The following is a 20,078-nucleotide window of genomic DNA, read 5'->3' as shown; positions in this document are numbered from 1 at the left end:
CTCAAAGTCTTTGAAGAACCCCTCCACATCTCCAGAAGCCTCATCAAATGGCTTAAACTCTGTCCGGGTGATCCGTACAGGCTCCCGGATTGTTGGGGTTACACTCCACATTGCGTTACTCCCTTTTTCAAGCTCCATTGCTTCCTGTCTGCGCTGTGCCCGGCGGGCAGCCTCCTCCTTGTACTCCTGAGAGACGCCGGGGCCCAGAACCGCCATCTCTTCATACCACACCAACCACTGGCTTTTCTGGATGGGGATCCCTGTCTCCAGTGCTCGTCCTTCAGACATCTGGGAGGAGGTGGCCGGGCTAGCGCCCACCAGTAGATCGATTAAGGCCTCTTTAGTCAGTCCCTGGTAGTTCAGGCCCAGGTCTCTGGCTCTCTCCTGTAAACTGTATACAGTCCAATTTCTGTAATCCCTCTGTGAGTGGTTCCCCATTGGGTGACGCTCTGTTGATCCCACTGCTGCCACCAGTTGTCACGGCGTCCTTCTCTGGTATCACACAATCAACAGAGCAAGAGAAGAGTGAACAATTCCAAGACCTTTATTCAGGCAAAAATACGAAAAGGTCCATATTCAGTCCACCACACAAAGGATAAGATAGTCCAGAATAAGAATGCAGTCCAGTATCAGGATAAAATGTCCAGGGAAGCAAGATTTCAAAACTCTAGCACCAGAGGATAAAAATGGGTCCTTCTCTCTGAAGTGCAGCCTTTTCACCATCTTGTCTCACCGGAACTGACTTGTCCAGCTGCCGTTCTTCCCCCCCCACCCCCTTTCTTGTCCAGGGGTAGTCCAACAAGTTGCCTCCCAGAGGAGAACAAAAGGCCTTGGGGATTAATGCACTACAGGGGATCATCAAGAGACAGATACAGTGAGGCTGTAGACTTACAATGTAATAAGAAAAACACTATGAAAATAACTGGAATTGTTAAAAATGGGAATATACAAAAAATGACATCCACATAACATATCACACCATCACAGGGCCTAATCTATGGAACGTCTTATGAGGCCATAACCTTTATGGAGAAGCATATGGGGCATATTATTCTATGGAGCATCTTATGGGGCCCATCATGAACTGTATGGAGCATTATATGGGGCTACTGATTTCAATATGGATATTCAAAAACATTTAATCTACTGATGTCTCAATTAATTTTACTTTTATTGGTATCTATTTTTATTTTTTAGATTCACCAGTAGCTGCTGCATTTTCCACGCAAGGCTTATACGCGAGTCAATAAGTTTTCCCAGTTTTTTGTGGCAAAATTAAGGGGGTCGGCTTATACACGGGTATATACGGTATTTTTTGGAAAGAGACGTATACTTTATTATACTGATTTTAAGTTTTTTTTTTTTTTTTTTTTTTTTCAGGAAAAAAGGAATTAAAAAAATAGAATATGTTCCTGAAAGTAACACCATTGTAATAAATGATTTCTTTGATGGTAAGAACATAATTTGTACATTAAGTTAAAATAGTTCCAGCCGTAATTGCAGAACAGTTTGGCACCGTTATCTTGACCAACTTTGCATACAGTAAATTGTATGTAATATGGCATCAATGGAGAATACTATTTGATTGTCATAGAGGAACATATAGAACTTCTCTATAAAAGAATTTTCATTCCTGTCTGGATGAGGGGACATTGTGGAGTCCAACACTTCTGGTTCATGAATTGGTGCGTGGCTCTTAATGGGAATCTGTCACTCCATTTTAGCCCTATCAGCTGCCGGCACCGCCATCAGGGGCTTATCTACAGCATTCCATAATGCTGTAGATAATGCCCCGATGCAACCTGTAAGATAATAAAAGCAAGTTAAATTATACTCACCCGGGGGCGCGTTCTGGTGCGGTGGGTGTCGCGGTCCGGCGCCTCCCATCTTCATACGATGCTGTCCTACTTCTGCCGTGGCTCCTGCTCAGGCGTGCTTTATCTGCCCTGATGCGGGTAAAGTACTGCAGTGCGCAGGCTCCGGGAAAGGTCAGAGAGGTCCGTTTTCGGGCGCATGACATTTTTTGATTGTTTTGTTTGTATTCCAATTTTTGTGGCGGCAGTATAAACAAAAACCAGATTTTTTTTTTTTTTCTCCATTCCGTGTGTGGTAAAATAGGTAAGGTAACTTTATTCTACGGGTCAGTACGATTACAACGATACCTCATTTATATGGTTTTATTTATGTTTTCGCGTTTTTTTACACAATAAAAACTTTTATAAAAAAAATTAATTATTTTTGCATCACTTTATTCTGAGAGCTATAACTTTTTTATTTTTCCTCTGATGGAGAGCTGTATGGCGGCTTGTTTTTTGCGGGACAAGATGGCGCATTCAGTGATACTATTTTTATTACCAGTGTTTTATTTATATGTTTTATTCCAAACAGTATGATGATACTGCTTGGAAAAAGTTTAATTTGCTATGTTTTTGTGTGTTTTTTTACGGCGTTCACTGAAGGGGTTAACTAGGGTGACACTTTTATAGATGGGATTTTTACTTTTTTTTTTTTTTACATAAAAATGTGTATTTTTTAGGGCAATTTTTTATTATGTCTTTTTTTACATATTTTTTTAAAAAAATTTTTCAATACATATGCAGAAAGCTTCTGAGACCATGCTGTGAGCATGGTCTCGGAAGCTTTCCGTGGCTGGATGACCCGGGGGTTGTCATGACAACCCCGGGTCATCATGGCACAGATCGGGCCCTGCGATTACATCGCGGCGAGGCCGATCTGAAGGTACAGGGAGCCCTCGACCCTCTGCCTCCCCCTGAACGCTTCGATTGCAGCAATCAGGGGGCTAACAGCCAGGGGCGGCGCGGACGCCGCTCCTGGCTGTTAGTGCAGGAAGCTCAGCCACCGGCAGCGCTGAGCTTCTGCACTTACCGGGCAGGAGATGCTGAAATTTCAGCATCTCCTGCGCGGTCGTGCTGCAATCCGTCAATCAATGTGATGGGTCCCCGCACCTCTTGCCGTGCCTCTCAGCTGTTACACGCAGTGACAGTTTAAATGCATGAGGTGCATAGCCCATCATGATGCGGGAACTTACATCCTGCCATGACGGGCTATGCACATCAATGGACGTTAAGGGGTTTCCCCACAAACAGAAGATCATTTTAATCAATAAATCTTGGATTAAAAATAGATGTGTTTAAATAAAATGTTCCTGTGCAGAGATAATCTTATAAATGTGTCCCTGCTGTGTACTGTGTAATGGCTGTGCCTGACTGTGCAGTTTATAAACAATGTTTTACTTCAAAGAATGAATCGGTTGTGATCCTGTGCTGTAATGTCTGTATACTCTTGTTTGCTTCCTCCACTGCTCAGGAGCTGTGGTATGATCAAATATTACTGCGGTATGCTCAAAATCAGTATTCCTAGCCTGCATTTATACAAGTTTAGTATAAAAATAAAATACACTTCATAAAACCCTAAAAATATTCAAATGTAAAAATGTTTACAGCTTTTTCTCAGGCAGCTGACACCCTTTGCCTGTTTTTTTCAGGTTCTTTTTACTAAATGACATTGAATATAAGAGTCATGTTTTTGTGTTTTTCAGACTCACAGGACACAGACACCTATTTGCCTGAAACAAATGAGGTGACAACCTTTGCAGAAATGGAGGAAAGCGGAGAGCCCAAAGTGTCACAAGAAAAGGTGCCTGTACATATCTAAACTTTTTCTTTTTTCTTTTTTTAACATTGATTCAACAATAGAATCCCATTACCATTTGGGGTTCCGTTTTTGTATTACTTAATTGAGAATTTCATTATCTCAAAGTCCATCTTTTGTGTTAAAGGGAAGGTGCCGTGATTTTAATTTTTGTTTTAATATTGATTATATAATCAATTTTTCATACAAAATTAAATGAACTACTTTAATTTTTTTTTTTATTTATACATTTTTACTTTAGCCACTGGAGGCTGCCATTAACATTGTCTGGACACAACACTTGCACACCTCACTTATGGCGGCCATAGACATAAGAGCCTGCGGTCGGACACTGACTAAATCTCTTGCATTGAATCCATTTCTTCCTCTTAGTAGTGACCTGGGCATACCCCCTGGGCTGTCCAGGTCACAGCTGTGGGAGAAGATCGCTGCCATTTTGTTGTAGCCAGCAGCATATGCTGTGGGCTTCATTTTCCCCTGTCATTGCACACGCTGCTCAGTGCATGCGATGACAGGAGCTGCCTGGGGGAGAAGATGCCGGGGTGCGGAGGTCTGGGGTGAGTATCTGCAGTGATCACAGACTGCAATTAGTATTACAGTACAGGTTGTGATCACCGCTCAGCAGGGAGATCATCACACTGCTTTGCCCTGAACACACTGAACAGGACGCATCGCTGCATGGCAGGGGAGAGAAGGTAAGGAGGGGGAAATTGGTAGCATGACAGTAATGGATGTATGGGGGGGGCTCCTGGAAAATGGCCACTGAGGGCAGCGCATGCTCAGACTAAGTTCTCCGCAACGAGATCTCGGGCCACTGCTTCGCAGTAATGGATATGCGGGGGACTCCAGGCTTTCACAAAATGCCATCGGAGCCCCACAGTACCACAGCCATTTTCCCCCGCAGCGGCGCACATCAGAACATCCCCTCATCACAGCCTGCGGCATGCAGCAACTCGCCACTTTTGCCTCTTCCAGCAGTGACCCCAGGACCCTGCTCCACCGCGGCCAGTAAGTTTTATATTCGCATTATAAGACGCACCCCCATTTCCCCCCCCAAATTTGGAAGATAAAAAGCGCGTCTTATAATCCTAAAAATACGGTATTTATTTTTTAATGGCACCTTCCCTCTAACTGTACAAAACTTTAGGAAGTTTCAGACATTCCTGTCTGATTATTTACTTGCTTGCTTTTGACAACTCAAAGTGTGAAGACTGCCTGCAGACGCATGACATGTTAATAATGAGGGGACCCTCTGCTCTTTATTTGTCTAGATTTTAAAGGAAACCTGTCACCATTTCCCGCGTTGTATCTAATCGTGTCCGATGGGCGTGGCTTCTGGCCCACCACCCCTCCCACTGGCTGCTGTCCGGCATCCTGGACATAAGTGACCCCTCCTGCATCTTACCACCGTGAGAAATTTTGCCCCTGTGCATACAAATCGTGTCTTGCGCGGTATACTTTGCCCAACTGCGGGTAAAGCCGGAAAGCAGAAGTGCGCATGTGTCGGTAAACGTATTTCCAGCTTATGTACTGGAAGTACTTCCATGTACCGGAAATACATTTCCCGGCACATGCGCACTTCTGCTTTTCGGCTTTGCCCGCAGTTGGGCAAAGCATTATTTGTCTGCGCAGGCGCAACATTTCTCACTGCGATGAGGATGACGCAGGACTTGTCATAGAATCATAGAATGGTAGAGTTGGAAGGGACCTCCTTGGTCATCTGGTCCAACTCCCTGCTCAATGCAGGATTCACTAAATCATCCCAAACAGATGTCTGTCCAGCCTCTATTTGAAGACTTCTATTGATGGAGAACTCACCACCTCTCGTGGCAGCCTGTTCCACTCATTGATCACCTTAACTGTCAAAAAGTTTTTTCTAATATCTAATCTGTGTCTCCTCCCATTCAGTTTCATCCCATTGCATCTAGTCTTTCATTGTGCAAATGAGAATAAAGATGATGCTTCTACAATTTGACAGCCCTTCAGATATTTGTAGACCGCTATTAAGTCTCCTCTGTCTTCTTTTTTGCAAAATAAACATTCCCAAATCCTGCAACCTTTCTTCATAAGACAGGGTTTGCAGACCAGTCACCATTCTGGTGGCTCTTCTCTGAACTAACTCCAGTTTATTGATGTGTTTTTTAAAATGTGGCGCCCAAAACTGGACACAGTATTCCAGATGAGGTCTGAACAAAGAGGAGTAGAGGGCAATAATGACTTCACGTGATCTAGACTGTATGCTTCTGTTAATACATCCCAGAATTGCATTTGCCTTTTTTGCTGCTACATCACACTGACTCATGTTCAGTTTATGATCTATTAGTATACCCAAGTCTTTTTCACATGTGCTGTTGCTTAGCCCTATTCCTCCCATTCTGTATATGCTTTTTTCATTTTTATTGCTCAGATGTAGTACTTTGCATTTTTCCCTGTTAAAAACCATTCTGTTAGTTGCTGCCCACCGCTTCAGTTTATTTATATCTTTTTGAATCCTCTCTCTTCTCTTAGCTATCCCTCCTAACTTTGTGTCATCAGCAAATTTAATCTGTGTACCCTCAATTCCTTCATCTAAATAATTGATAAAGATGTTGAACAATACAGGGCTCAGGGCAGAACCCTGTGGTACTCCAGTTGAGACATTCTTACAACTGGATGTGCAGCTATTTACGACCACTCTTTGGGTCTGATCTCTAAGCCAGTTATGAATCCACTTAACAGTTGCCTTGTCCATTCTATACTAAGGCCAGTTTCACACTAGCGTATGGCTGTGGTGCGGAGGGCTGCGGGCTTCCTCCGTGAAGCTCCGCCCCCGGCCGCACCGTCTCCATTCAGCCCCGCCTCTGTTGGCATGTGGCCTGCGTGTACCCTATCTTTAGCATTAGGTACGCAGGTCATGCCGATGAATGCAGATGCCTCCGCATGCGTCTTTTTGACAGTGCGCCGAGTGCACCAAAATGCAACATGCTGCGTTTGGCGCAGGTCGCCCCACTGTTTGTTACAGAAAACAGATGAAAAAATAGGAATTTAAAAGTTCGGCCTTCTCAACATCCTTTCTTACCATTTCATCATTTTCATCCTGCAAAAATCCTATAGCATCTTTGACTTTTCTTTTACTTTTGACATATCCCCAAAATCCTTTTTTATTGCTTTTGATGTCTCTTGCAAGCTTTAATTCATTGTCCGCTTTAGATAATCTGATTTGTGCCCTGCAGGTTCTGCAGACAGCATTATATTCTTCTTTAGATATGTCTCCCTCTCTCCATTTGATAAACATTTCTTTCTTCCTTTTTAGCATATGTTTATGTTCTGTGTTCATCCATCCTGCTTTCCTTAAAGGCTTCGTATTCTTCCTTTTTTTTTTTTTTTTGGAATTGTTAAAGATTTGTGCTTTGAAAATCTCATTTTTCAAGATTTCCCATCCTTTCTGGACATTTTCGTCCTTAAGGATATCCAGTCATTGGATCCCTCAGATTCTCTTTCTGAGTCCCTTAAAATCTGCCTTTCTGAAATCTAACCTTGATGTCTGAGTCTTCACAGGTCTTTCTCCTCTAGTTATCGAAAATTCTAAAATAGCATGGTCGCTACCTCCTAGGGTCCCAGCCACTTTTACCTCCTCAACCATTTCCTCCCTGTTTATAAGGATTAGATCCAAGGTAGCAGTTCCCCTTGTTTTCTCCCCTACCTTTTTGGAAGATAAAGTTGTCAGCAAGAGAGGATAATAATTTCCTTGACCTGTTAGTTTTGCCTGAGAGAGATTCCCAACAAATGTCTGTATAGTTGAAATCTCCCATGACAACTAAGTCATATTTTTTGGAGAACTTGGCCATTTGATGCATATAGAGTTCATTCATATCTTCAGCTTGCACAGGCGGCCTGTAGAAAATGCCTACAATGGTGTCCTTTCCATTGTTCTGTCCTTGTATTCTTACCCAAACAGTTTCCACAGAACTCCCAGTCTCTGAAGCTTCAATCTCTGTGCAGATATACGCATTTCTAACATACAATGCGACACCTCCTCCTCGTTTATCAAGTCTGTTTCTTGCAAATAAGTTGTATCCTTCTAGCCTTGTATTCCAATCATGTGTATTGTCCCACCAAGTTTCAGTGATTCCAATGACATCCTATTCTCCTGTGTTAGTAGTTGCAATTCTCCTTGTTTGTTGCCCATGCTTTGTGCATTAGTATAGAAACATTTTAGAGTGTGACTGGTTTCTCTTCCTCCAATATTTTTATTAGAGGAAGAGAAACCAATTACAAACTAAAATGTTTCTATACATTGTCATGCACATCCAGAATTCCGAGCAGCCTTCGGGGGGAGAGGGGTGGAGTGGCCTGAAGTCACGCCAATAGGACCGGACAGACTCTATTAGAATACAGCGTGGAAGAAATTAAAAAAGGTTTATCAGGGCTATACAGGCGGAGTCAGGGGTTACTTAAGTATTTACGGAATGCACAGCAGATGATAACCAAGATGAAATATTTAGCTGGTATGACACAAAAATGGTGACCGGTTCCCTTTAAGTTTTCCAGTTAAAATGTAAGTTAAGGAGTTGGCAGCCAAGCAGTTAAAATCAAAAGAATGCATAATCATCCCGTATTTGTCTCACAGCTTGGGCGGTCTCCACTGAATTGGAGCAGTGACATTGCCAACTGCCAGGGACCTGACCGCTGCAGCAGCTGATTGGTTACAGCGCAGGATAGGCCAATCAGCTGCTGCAGCGCTCAGTGGGTAACAAATCCTGGGATGAGTAGGCTTTTTTTATTGTTTTTAACTGCCAACCTTCCCACTCTGTATTTCTACCTCTTCACCAGAGAGCCTCTTTAATTGGTAAATTGTATTAAATTTCTAAATACAAGAGATCTGGGGGCAATATCTTTAAGTGAATGCTTACTGTTGCCTGTATTTTCAAACAGGACAGCCCCATTGAGCTCCATCATGCCAGTATGTTAGCTGAATCTAGCAGGTAAGGGGTTTTGTTTTTTGTAAAGGGTATAATTTTTGTACGTGGTTCCCTCTCAGTAAGTGGTCATATCTTCCTGAGTTTAGAAAAGTAAGAAAAAAAAAACAGACTTCATGTTTGATAGCCTATCCCTTTCATTGTCTTTTCTAATCTAATTATCAAGATTATAATGTAATTGGTTCCTCCTTCCCACCTTGCTGTACATATTCATTGTATTGTTGATTGTCTCATTAGCCCTTTATTAATAAAGCTATTTTAAACCTTCCTGACCAAGCCAAATTTTTAAAATCTGACCAGTGTCATTTTCTGAGGTAATAACTCTTGAACGCTTCAACGGATCCTTGTGATTTTGAGAATGTTTGGTTTTTTTTTTCTTGACACATTGTACGATGTTAGTGGTAAATTTAGGTCCATGTGTTTTCTGTTTTTGTGAAAATATCAGAATTTTGGTGAAAATGTTGAAAACTTCGCAATTTTCAAACTTCCTTGATATCCTTAACCCCTTCACAACAATGGGTGTCCTCAGTATGTTCTGCTTAGTAAGTGCTTCCCAACCTTGGATGTACTGAGTATGTCCAGGCAATTTTGCGTGCACAGAGGCTGTGCATGCACAATCGCCGCCGGGTGTCATAGATTTTGCTAGAATAGTTTGCATCCGATAATTGCGGAGCCTTTAAGATGCCAGGACAGCAGAAAACCCAAAAGTGACCCCAGTGTACAACAATGCCAAAAATGCCGTTGTTTATTGCAAATTAGGCACAGTGAGACTCAGTAGGGGGGGATTTGGGAGCAGAGATTTTATTTGAGGGGCTTGGGTGCCATGTTGCTTTTCCAAAGTCTTTTTTCGATCAGTAAAGTGGGAACCCCCTACATTTCTAGTGACGAATGATGGACCAGAGAGGGGCTGGTTTTGTGCGGGATAAGTTAGGATTTTTATTGGTAACATTTTGTGGTACACAATATTTTTAGATCTACTCCAGTATAAGGCTGATATCACATTTCTCTGTAAATCACTCAAAAATGCATTTCAGATGAAACCCCCGACTGAACCACCCATCATAATGATGCAGATGGATACACTTTAAACTCCATTTGGCGTCTGCTCCTGTGGTAGCTATCTTTTTAGGCATTTAAAGAACAGTGGTCAACTACACTTGTACGCTAAAAAGACTCCTAAAAAAGGGACGCCCGTTGGAACAGAGACCACACTGAGTCCAAAGGGACTCCATCTGCCTCATAAGGGAGTGGTTCCATCAGGGGGTTTGCCTGAATTTTGGTTGCCTGAGACCTGTCAGTGTCTCACCGACACAACCTGTAAGGCTAGTTTCACACTTGCGCCTTTTTGCGCAGCGTATCGAGCGCACATGAAACGCATGTCAAAAACGCATGCAAATGCTTGTAAACGCTGCGTTTTTTTGTGGAATTATTGTGCGCATCACAACAAAAAATCACAGCGTTTTTATGCGTTTGTAAGCGTTTTTCATGCGTCTGCATTTTTTATGTGCAATGGTGTCACTTCACAGGAGGAAAATCCTGGAAAAATTCTTGCAACACACTCCACCAATGGGTCAGCAGTGGGCGTGTCTTATGGAAATTCTTTATATTAACCCTGTTTACAGCCGAATTCTTCACATTTGCTTGCATTTGCCTTGATAAACATGGATCTGCGCTGGAAGAGTTTTTACTTTGACTTGGATCTGGACATGAGGATGGCTCAGGCTTATGCAGTTGCTTGCCATGAACAGAGGGAGAGAGAGAGGCAGCGAAGACGGCAGCAGCGGCGTTTGTGGATACATCCCATTATTGAACTCCAGGAGAGCTCTGGAGGTTACCACACCCTCTACAGTGAGCTACAGGCAAACCCGGAGAAATTTACAGATTATACCCGGATGTCCCAAGAAACCTTTAACTATTTGCTTGGTCGGGTCCAAGAAGTCATCTGGAGACAGGACACACAGCTCCGGCGTGCAATTACTCCAGAGGAACGGCTCCTGGTCACATTACGGTATGTAGTTTTGCAAAAACAATGCCTGCCTAATTTTCTTTGTTGTGACATGTACTCTTCCAAATCTGGCAGAATTATAGTTCTGCCTTGTAGTAAAAGGCTGCGGTAATTTTTTTTATGGCATGTATTGAACAAAAGGCTGCAGATATTTTTTTTTTTTGTTTTTTTTTATTGAATTTTAGGTGTGTATAAAAATCCCTATACACAAACATTTTTTTTTTTTTTTTCTGTGTGTCACAGATTCCTGGCTACTGGAGAGACCCTCTCTTCACTGCACTTCCAGTACCGTATTGTAATCTCCACGTTGTCTGGAATTGTAGTGGACACCTGCCGGGCTTTGTGGAACGTTCTTTGTCCAGAATTCATGCCCCTGCCCACCGCAGAAAAGTGGTTGGAAATCGCCGAAAGATTCTGGACAGTCTGCAATTTCCCTAACTGTTTGGGAGCGGTGGATGGGAAACACATCTGGATTATCAAGCCCAAAAGAACAAGCTCTGAGTACTACAACTATAAAAAGTACTTTTCTACTGTACTCATGGCCATTGTGGATGCAGACTGTATGTTTATTGCTGTGGACATTGGGGCATTTGGCCGTGGGAATGACTCCCAGGATTTTAAGAACTCGGACAAGGGCAGGAGGTTGTATGGCAACCAGTTCAATTTTCCCATGCCACAGCCTCTTCCCAACACCGGATGTCCGCTTCAGCCCTTTGTAATGGTTGGTGATGAAGCATTCCAGATGTGCCAAAACCTGCCCAAGCCCTACTCCAACCGGGACTTGGACCACAGCAAAAGAATTTTTAATTACAGGCTGACCAGGGTCAGAAGAACAGTAGAGTGTGCCTTTGGTATACTTGTATCTAGATGGCGCATTCATGGCACAGCCATTAATCTGAAACTGGAAACAGTGGATGAGGTGGTGAAGGTGTGTGGCTTTCTACATAATTTTGTAATTGCTAGAGAGCACCCGAACTTACAGTAGATCTTGATGATGTTGCTCCTAACCCATTGCCTGAATTTACTCAACACCCTCTCAGGTCATCCGTTGAAGTTGGCCAAATGAGGGACCAATTTGCGGCCTACTTCAACTCAGATGTAGGACGGGTGGAATGGCAAGAGCAAATGGTGTAAAAAAATTGTCTTGTTGGTATGTTAATAAAAAACACTGTTTTGATACCTGTACTGAGTGCATTCTGTGTTTTTACACTCCCAATACTATTAGCAAGTAGCCAGGTGTATCAGTGAATTTATGATGCTGTGTTTTGTGCATCATGAATTCACTAATACTCCTGAGTAGGAAACTATACATATACACACACAAGTTGTATTACCTTTTATAATCTCTACAGTGTGTTCAAATAACAGCGACCGTGGAGATAATACAACTAATATGCGTCACATGGGGCGATTTTACAAATAGTCATTTTTGGATTCACTGGAATACTTCACTTTTTATGCCACCGAAACATGTGAGTATAAATATTATTTGTAGTATCAGCACTGTGGCTTGGATTTTGAAAGCACACTGGTAAAATACCCAGGCCTGGTGTCATGCTGAAGTGACGAATACTTCACAAATTTATCACAAATGGGCAGGAGAATACACATTAAACTGCAGCATCACTACACTGTTCTTCAAATATATGGAGAGTTAAGCAACGCTGCAGGTTCAAACTCATGTGTATTCACCTGCCCAGGTGTGAAAGTGATGATGATACAAGGTAAGACTATTTGTGAAGTATATATAACATTTATTTTCACCATCATTAATCAGTTTCTTCAACACACACGTAATAGAGTATGTGGTTAATTACAAGGTATATCTACAGTTCCTTGCCTTATCTCTAATAGTTAAATTATTATGGTACAAAATAGGCAAGGTAACAATAGATATGCCTTGTACTCAACACCATCCTCTATGCCAGGGTTTCCAAAATCTAGTCCTAAATGTCCACCAACAGATCATGTTTTAAGGATTTAATTTTTTTTTTCCTCAGGTGATGCAGTTATGACCAGAGTAATGGAATTACTTAAAACATGATTTGTTTGTTGGCCTTGAAGACTCGAGTTGGGGAACCCTACTCAATTTAGTCTGTGCAATACACCAGATATCACCATTACTGATATTTCTTTTGTCAGTCTAGAACAAAATTGTTGTAAAAATAAAAAAAAAACAATCTACGTGACTTGTCTTTTCCACAGCAGTCTCTACATTCTTGGAGTATTGCACAGACTGGATCCAGCAGGGTTCCCCAACTCCAGTCCTCAAGGTCCACCAACAGATCATGTTGTAAGGAAATCCATATCTCCGTTGATAACTGCTTCACAAGAGCAAAAAAAGGAATTCCATACAACATGTAGAGACTGCTGTGGAAAAGAAAAGTCCTATAGATTGGTTGTTTTGACAAGAAATAAAATAAAGATAAAATACTACTAAAGGCGATAATATTGTATCTTAATGAATCAAATTGTTATATGTAACTGTGATTGTTAGTTTTCTCTCTATTTGTTTTATATTTGTTTTAATTAATTATTTAACCGGTGTGTAGACCGGATAGAGTATATAAGATCTACCCATGGACAAAGCTGCGTATCATGATTAAGAGTGCCTAGCCACTCGAAACGCGTTGATCGATCGCATGCCTTGTAACTCATGCTGGCTTTTAAACCTCATTTCTATTGAGTGAATAAAGAATATTTTTCACTACATCGTGGAGCTGGACAAAGTTTTTTCTCATTGCCTTGGATTGTGCGCTTTGACACAGCGGTCTCGTGCTCCGATGTTGGAATGCCGTATCTGGTGAGCTGGATTTGTATCCTGTTTTGACAACACATATCTCCAAGACTGACACAAGAAACATGTCTCAGTAATGGAGATATCTGGTGGCAAAAACGCTAAGTGTACGGCGCAGTGTGTGTAGTTGGCGATTGACACAGTAACCAATCCAAATATTTTGAAAGCAGAATTGCACATTTATTTTTACAAAAAAAAAAAAAATTATTAGGAATGACGTTTGGGGGAAGATTGGGATACTTTGGGGGGCGTGGAGAGACGAGGAACGGCTGGAGGTTGAGGAAGGGGTTCTAGAAGAAGGGGTGATTAAAGTACTGGGGGAAGGGAGCTCTGGAATGGACATGGAGGCAGGTTGAGACATATTAGGAGAGGGTGGATGGACGAACAAAGTTGTGTTTTTTTTTGTTTTGTTTTTTCTTCTTTTCTTTTAGCGCAGGAGTATCCTGCCTGGACCGACTTCCACCGTGTGACCGCCTTACTTCGCTCGACCGCTTGGAGATGGTGGACTGTGGCGTTGACCTGTAAAATATAGAATGCGGGGCACCACTCTGCTGCTCTGTGGTGGCGGTGCTCCTAGAAGGAGACAAAGTTGTGTCGGTGCTCATAGAAGTGGCGGCGGTGGATGTCATACGAGACTAAATCGTGTCGGTGCTCAAAGAAGTGGCGATGGCAGTGATCCTTGGAGATGTAGTCGTGTCGGTGATCTGAGCAGAAGTTCTGGCGGGACTCCGAGGAGGAGAATTGGTGGCGGTGATCCTTTGATGAGGAGTGCTGGCGGTGCTCCTTTGATGAGGAGTGCTGGCGGTGCTCCTTTGATGAGGAGTGCTGGCGGTGCTCCTTTGATGAGGAGTGCTGGCGGTGCTCCTTTGATGAGGAGTGCTGGCGGTGCTCCTTTGATGAGGAGTGCTGGCGGTGCTCCTTTGATGAGGAGTGCTGGCGGTGCTCCTTTGATGTTGACTGGTGCTGGCGGTGGCCCAAGCAGGTTCTGTGGTGGTTTTGCTCCAAGCAGGTGGTGCTGTGGCGGTGATGGTGCACCATACAGGAGCAGCGCTTGCCATAGTGGTGGTGGCGGAGGAGTGTCCAGCAGCACTCAGACTTGGGGTGGTGTCCGGCTTCGCTCGGAATGCAGGTGGCCGTGCAGTGGTATGCAGCATAAGTCGGTAGGGAGGTGTAGCGAGTCAGCGGTGGCACTGTTGGAAATGACACCACTGACTGCTGCACATACAGATTCTGTGTTACAGGCCTATAACACACTCAGCTGTTGCTCAGGACTAAGGTGTTCCGCCATGCCCTATTCAATTTTACTGAAAAAATGCGCTGGTCTGTTGAGGTCGGCCTCCAGATGGTCAAGGCTCTGGTCGACAGAGTGGAAGCGGTGTTCCATGTGGTTAAAACTGCGTTCCATCAGGGAAAACCCGCTTTCCATTCTGGCGGACAGCGCCTTGAGGCTGTACTGAAAGGCCTCGCTCAAGTACATGAACTCGGGCATGACGGGCCTGTCTGAGGCCCTCTGCCACTGGCAGGTAGTGCCCGCATAACCAGTGACAGAGACCTGGGACAGGGGAACACCTTCCTGGTCACCAGCTGTCTGTGTTGCTGACCTGCAAGATGCTTCCTGGCTGTCGGATGGCTGGGACGGGTCCGAGGTCGATCGATCAAGAACCGCTCCCGGGACAGGTTGCAGGGTGCTGCTCCAAGTGCTGTAGAAAGAAAGGGAAAACATTAGTATCCTGCATTAACAAGAAGCATCAGTTGTGGAATAGAAAAGCACATAGTAATAAAAAAAACAAAAAAAAAACGCTCTGCTGGCAAGGACCGGTCTCAGGAAAGCCAACTCGCGATGATAGCGGTACTTTCTGCTGCGCCTTGCCGCTGAACCACTGCAAACCTGTCCCTCAGCACGAACATCAGTGTTGAAGCGGTCCTTCATCGACCGACAACGTGTGCGGATTTTGTTCACTGTTGGGAAAAACAAAGAAAAAACGTTGGACAATGCACTAAAGGCAACATAATTATCAGCACACACACCTGATAGAACTTTGCAAACAGTCAATGGTACAACACAAAAAAATTATATACACAATGCAGTCACTGTTGATCCTGAGGACACTGTTATGTTTCCTGCTAGAATATATGTAGCAGCCAAAACAATATCATCAGGAGCAAGAGTGAAAACAGTATCAAGACAGCAGTTCAATACAAAAAGCAATCACTGTTTTCCAGAAGGCATTGGTGTGTTTGATGCAAGAACATATCTGGCCACAAACACACCAGCACCATCTGGACCAAAAATCAATGCAACTTCAAGACAGCAGTTCAATACACAAAGCGATCACTGTTTTCCAAAAGGCATTGGTGTGTTTGATTCAAGAATATATCTTGATATACAGCAAAAATGCCAATAGTGATCAGAAATTGACAATTAATTCTCACCCAAATATGTATAATGTATAACAGCAAGTAAGATAAAATATAACTTTTAATGCATAGCTTAAAAAATTACCAGACCTAAAGTGTCACCAAATAGTGATTAAAATGAGATGCCCATACATTGGGTGATCCCCAAGGGATAATTGAATACACCCAAAAGCATCAAATAGGAATATAGAATGCAGCTAGTATAGCATCCAAACAGCAATCTATATGTATTGGATACAGCATAAAAAATAGCAGCAAAATGCCATAGCCAATTGCACTCATATGGTTATATACTGGCTAGACCAAAAAAAGGAGGAGGGGGTTCATAGCCATCAATAGATGAGATTAATAAAAGGAACAATCTCACCAATATTTTGCAGACGGTCAGGAGTCTCCAGGGATACTCATCGTACATGTGGGAAGGCAGCAGTGGGAGTACAATACCCTGTCACATCCCTCATAAGCTGACCATTACCTGATCCCCAGACTCCTGCCCTGATAAGGGCAGTCCACAACTAGCCCTAGATTGCACAAGCCCTACACTTTCCCTTAAAGGAGCGTCCCAACGCGTTTCATCCAAGTAATTCTTTAGGGGACTAACTTGTTCAAAAGTGCCACAGTGCTAAAGCTAAGAGACATACATCCCCCTGCTCTCAATGCTATCTGCTGTCTGCAGAGAGCGGAGGAAAAAGGGCTTATTTATATCATTAGGGTGATCCACACAGCCCCATCATGATTAATTCAGTGAGTCACATATGTATACTCACTCTCACTTTACATATCACTCGTCCACCATTAGATGATTCTTCCCTAGGGTGCGCGCCACAATTCGCGCTAACTCCGCCCCCCATGACATCACAGAGCAAAGCGTCCTGGGTACAGAGCACTGACTGGTCAAGGACGCCCCACTTCCGGTGAAACCAAAATGGCGGATGCCCCACTTCCGGTGACGTCTGAATATACAATAGCCACCCCTGGGAGCGCCCCACTTCCGGAAAAACCAAGATGGCGGGTGCCCCACTTCCGGTGATGTCTAAAAACACAATAGCCGCCCTTGGGAATGCCCCACTTCCGGTAAAACCAAGATGGCGGGTGCCCCACTTCCGGTAACGTCTATAAGCCCAATAGCCGCCTTTGGGAGCGCCCCACTTCTCATAAGTGGGCCCGCATCATGCCCCACTTTCGCAGAAGCACATACAGCGGTGCCGCCACACTTCCGGTGAGCGGAACCGCATCATGTCCCACTTCCGGGGAAGCATATACAGTGGTGCCGCCCCACTTCCAATAAGTGGAACCGCATCATGCCCCACCTCCTGGAAAGAACATACAGCAGTGCCGCCCACAGCAACAGCAGAAAAACAACGCTGGCAAAGGGGGAATAGCACGCAATTCACCTCCGGTCCAACGGAGCAGAGATAAATTTAAATAACATCCAGATGTAGTGATAATTCAGTGATAAATCAGAAACAACGATTGATCACATATAAAGAGCATACAGTAACACCACCTAAATAGATATCATTTCAAGGGGTCTTTAGGGGACCAAAATACACCTCACCAATATGGTGAAATATATGAAGGGGGGGGGGAGGGAAAGACAAAAGGGGAATAATGATGGACAATGTAAAATACCAATAGGAAAAGGATATATACAAACGTACAATGCAAATCCTAGTAGTTGGTGACAAGAATAGTGATTTAGGCTTATAGACCAATCTTATCAGTGGATAAAAAATTGGGAGGGGAGAGAAAAAGAAGGAATTCAAATGAAACAATTGAAATTAATTTGCTCATTGAGGCCTTTAGGTGTTACCGTATCCAAATAGAAGATCCACTTAGCCTCACAATTTAACAACAACTGATCCCAGTTGCCGCCTCTCTGTGGTTTAAAGACCCTGTCAATCGCAGTGAAAGTAAGGCACGTAATCTGTCCATCATGCATACCATGAATATGCCTTGAGATGGAAGTGTCTCTTTTATGTGTTATATCTCCCACATGTTCACCGATCCTTCTCCTGAATTCACGATTTGTCTTTCCAACATATTCTGACCCACACTTACAAGTGACTTTATAAATGACGCCCTTGGTGCTACAATTCATAAAGTGTTTGGTATATTTCTTACCAGTCACGTTGCTAGCAAAGGTCTTACTTACACCAATGTGTGAACAAGCCACACAATGGCCACACTTAAAGCAGCCCGTGACATCACTATGGAGCCATGTTTTGTTCACTGGAGATGAAAAATGACTCCGCACCAATCTATCCTTCAAAGAGCGTGCTTTCCTATATGTAATCATAGGGGAGGCACTCAAGTATGGAGAAACATCATTGTCCATCTGTAAGATGGACCAATGCTTCTTAATGATGTTCCTCACAGGAACCGCACCATTATCATATGTAGTTATGAATCTGAGGGTATCATTATCCGGAGGCTTTACGCTGCCAGTACTCAACAATTCAGATCGTCTGCTGTCCTTAGCTCCTTGTGGATCACCCTAATGATATAAATAAGCCCTTTTTCCTCCGCTCTCTGCAGACTGCAGATAGCATTGAGAGCAGGAGGATGTATGTCTCTTAGCTTTAGCACTGTGGCACTTTTGAACAAGTTAGTCCCCTGAAGAATTACTTGGATGAAACGCGTTGGGACGCTCCTTTAAGGGAAAGTGTAGGGCTTGTGCAATCTAGGGCTAGTTGTGGACTGCCCTTGTCAGAGCAGGAGTCTGGGGATCAGGTAATGGTCAGCTTATGAGGGATGTGACAGGGTATTGTACTCCCACTGCTGCCTTCCCACATGTACGATGAGTATCCCTGGAGACTCCTGACCGTCTGCAAAATATTGGTGAGATTGTTCCTTTTATTATTCTCATCTATTGGTGGCTATGAACCCCCTCCCCCTTTTTTTGGTCTAGCCAGTATATAAACATATGAGTGCAATTGGCTATGGCATTTTGCTGCTATTTTTTTATGCTGTATCCAATACATATAGATTGCTGTTTGGATGCTATACTAGCTGCCTTCTGTATTCCTATTTGATGCTTTTGGGTGTATTCAATTATCCCTTGGGGATCACCCAATGTATGGGCATCTCATTTTAATCACTATTTGGTGACACTTTAGGTCTGGTAATTTTTTAAGCTATGCATTAAAAGTTATATTTTATCTTACTTGCTGTTATGCAAGAATATATCTTGCCACAAACACACCAGCACCATCTGGACCAAAAATCAACGTAGTATCACAGAGCATCTTTATACTTACTGAACGCCCTTTTTGAAGTTGGAGAGGCGCTGTCCCAGCCATCCATCATCACTGCGGCCACCTCATTCCAGAGCTGCCGGGTCACCACTGTGTCTTTGTACTGCTGGTGACGGCTGTCCCACAACGGGATACGCTCCTCAACAAGGCGGATCAGGTGCTCGTTGTCGATGTACACTTCTTCGTCATCCTGTTGTGGAACCTAGAAAAAAAAAAATTAGAATCTTTGTAATTTTGGAGAATGAAAAAGATAGAAAAAGAAACAAAGAAGAAGCAAGATGAAAATAAAGACAAAAAAAAAAAATAGAGATTATATACTAACATTGCGTCTCCTCCCCACGACTTGGTTACGCTGCTCCCGCTCACACTGCTCCCGCACTTCACCTTCACTGGCCATGTCCGATGTCTGTACAAGAGAAAAAAAAAAATTAAAACACATTTCTAGAGGCAGCTAAACTTACCCAAAGGCAGCAACATCTTCACCTCACGATCAGCTTGGGCTAGTTCTTGCCGAGATGGCGAATAGACCGATCCAGAAGACATGCTGAAATTTAAACAAAAAATACATTAGTACATTATAAAATTGTACAGGACACACAGACATTATGTTGAAGAATACTCACATTTTGGCTTCTGAAGCTTGAATCCACAGTTGGAAGGCTGTCTTGTCTCTTCAAGGCTGTCTGTAGAGTATTGGTCTGGCCCTGAAGACACCTTTTATCTAGACTCCTCTCAAACAATGTTGCTTGTTTAGGGGGAGGTTTAGACAAGTGTCTAGACATTGTTTACTCAAAGCGCGTGTGCGCACAAAGCGCTGACGTGCGCACATCCAAGCGCACGTCGGCGACCCCATAGACTGTAATGCTATTTTTGGGCGCACACGTGCGCGCGCGATTTTTTTTAACGATGTAGGCGGAACAAAAAATGCAACATGTAGCGTATGGCGCGTCTGGGTGCACACCTGTAAAATG

The 20,078-nt window shown here is 43.4% G+C and overlaps 1 protein-coding gene across 2 annotated transcripts in view; it reads left to right on the top strand.

Moving 5' to 3' along the window:
* The window catches only part of TOPAZ1 (testis and ovary specific TOPAZ 1), a 314,453-nt gene that overhangs the window by 50,359 nt on the left and 244,016 nt on the right, over positions 1–20,078 (top strand). For both annotated transcript variants that reach the window (XM_073568908.1, XM_073568899.1), the window contains exons 3-5: positions 1,381–1,451; positions 3,560–3,657; positions 8,587–8,636. In XM_073568908.1, the coding sequence (XP_073425009.1) occupies positions 1,381–1,451; positions 3,560–3,657; positions 8,587–8,636 (219 nt within the window). The remainder of the gene's footprint in view (positions 1–1,380; positions 1,452–3,559; positions 3,658–8,586; positions 8,637–20,078) is intronic.

This window comes from Dendrobates tinctorius, unplaced genomic scaffold, assembly GCF_039654945.1.
Source record: "Dendrobates tinctorius isolate UK_male_01 unplaced genomic scaffold, ASM3965494v1 ptg000005l, whole genome shotgun sequence".
Lineage (NCBI taxonomy): Eukaryota > Metazoa > Chordata > Amphibia > Anura > Dendrobatidae > Dendrobates > Dendrobates tinctorius.
Note: the sequence above shows the minus strand (reverse complement) of the source record. Positions and strands in the feature narration are given on the sequence as shown.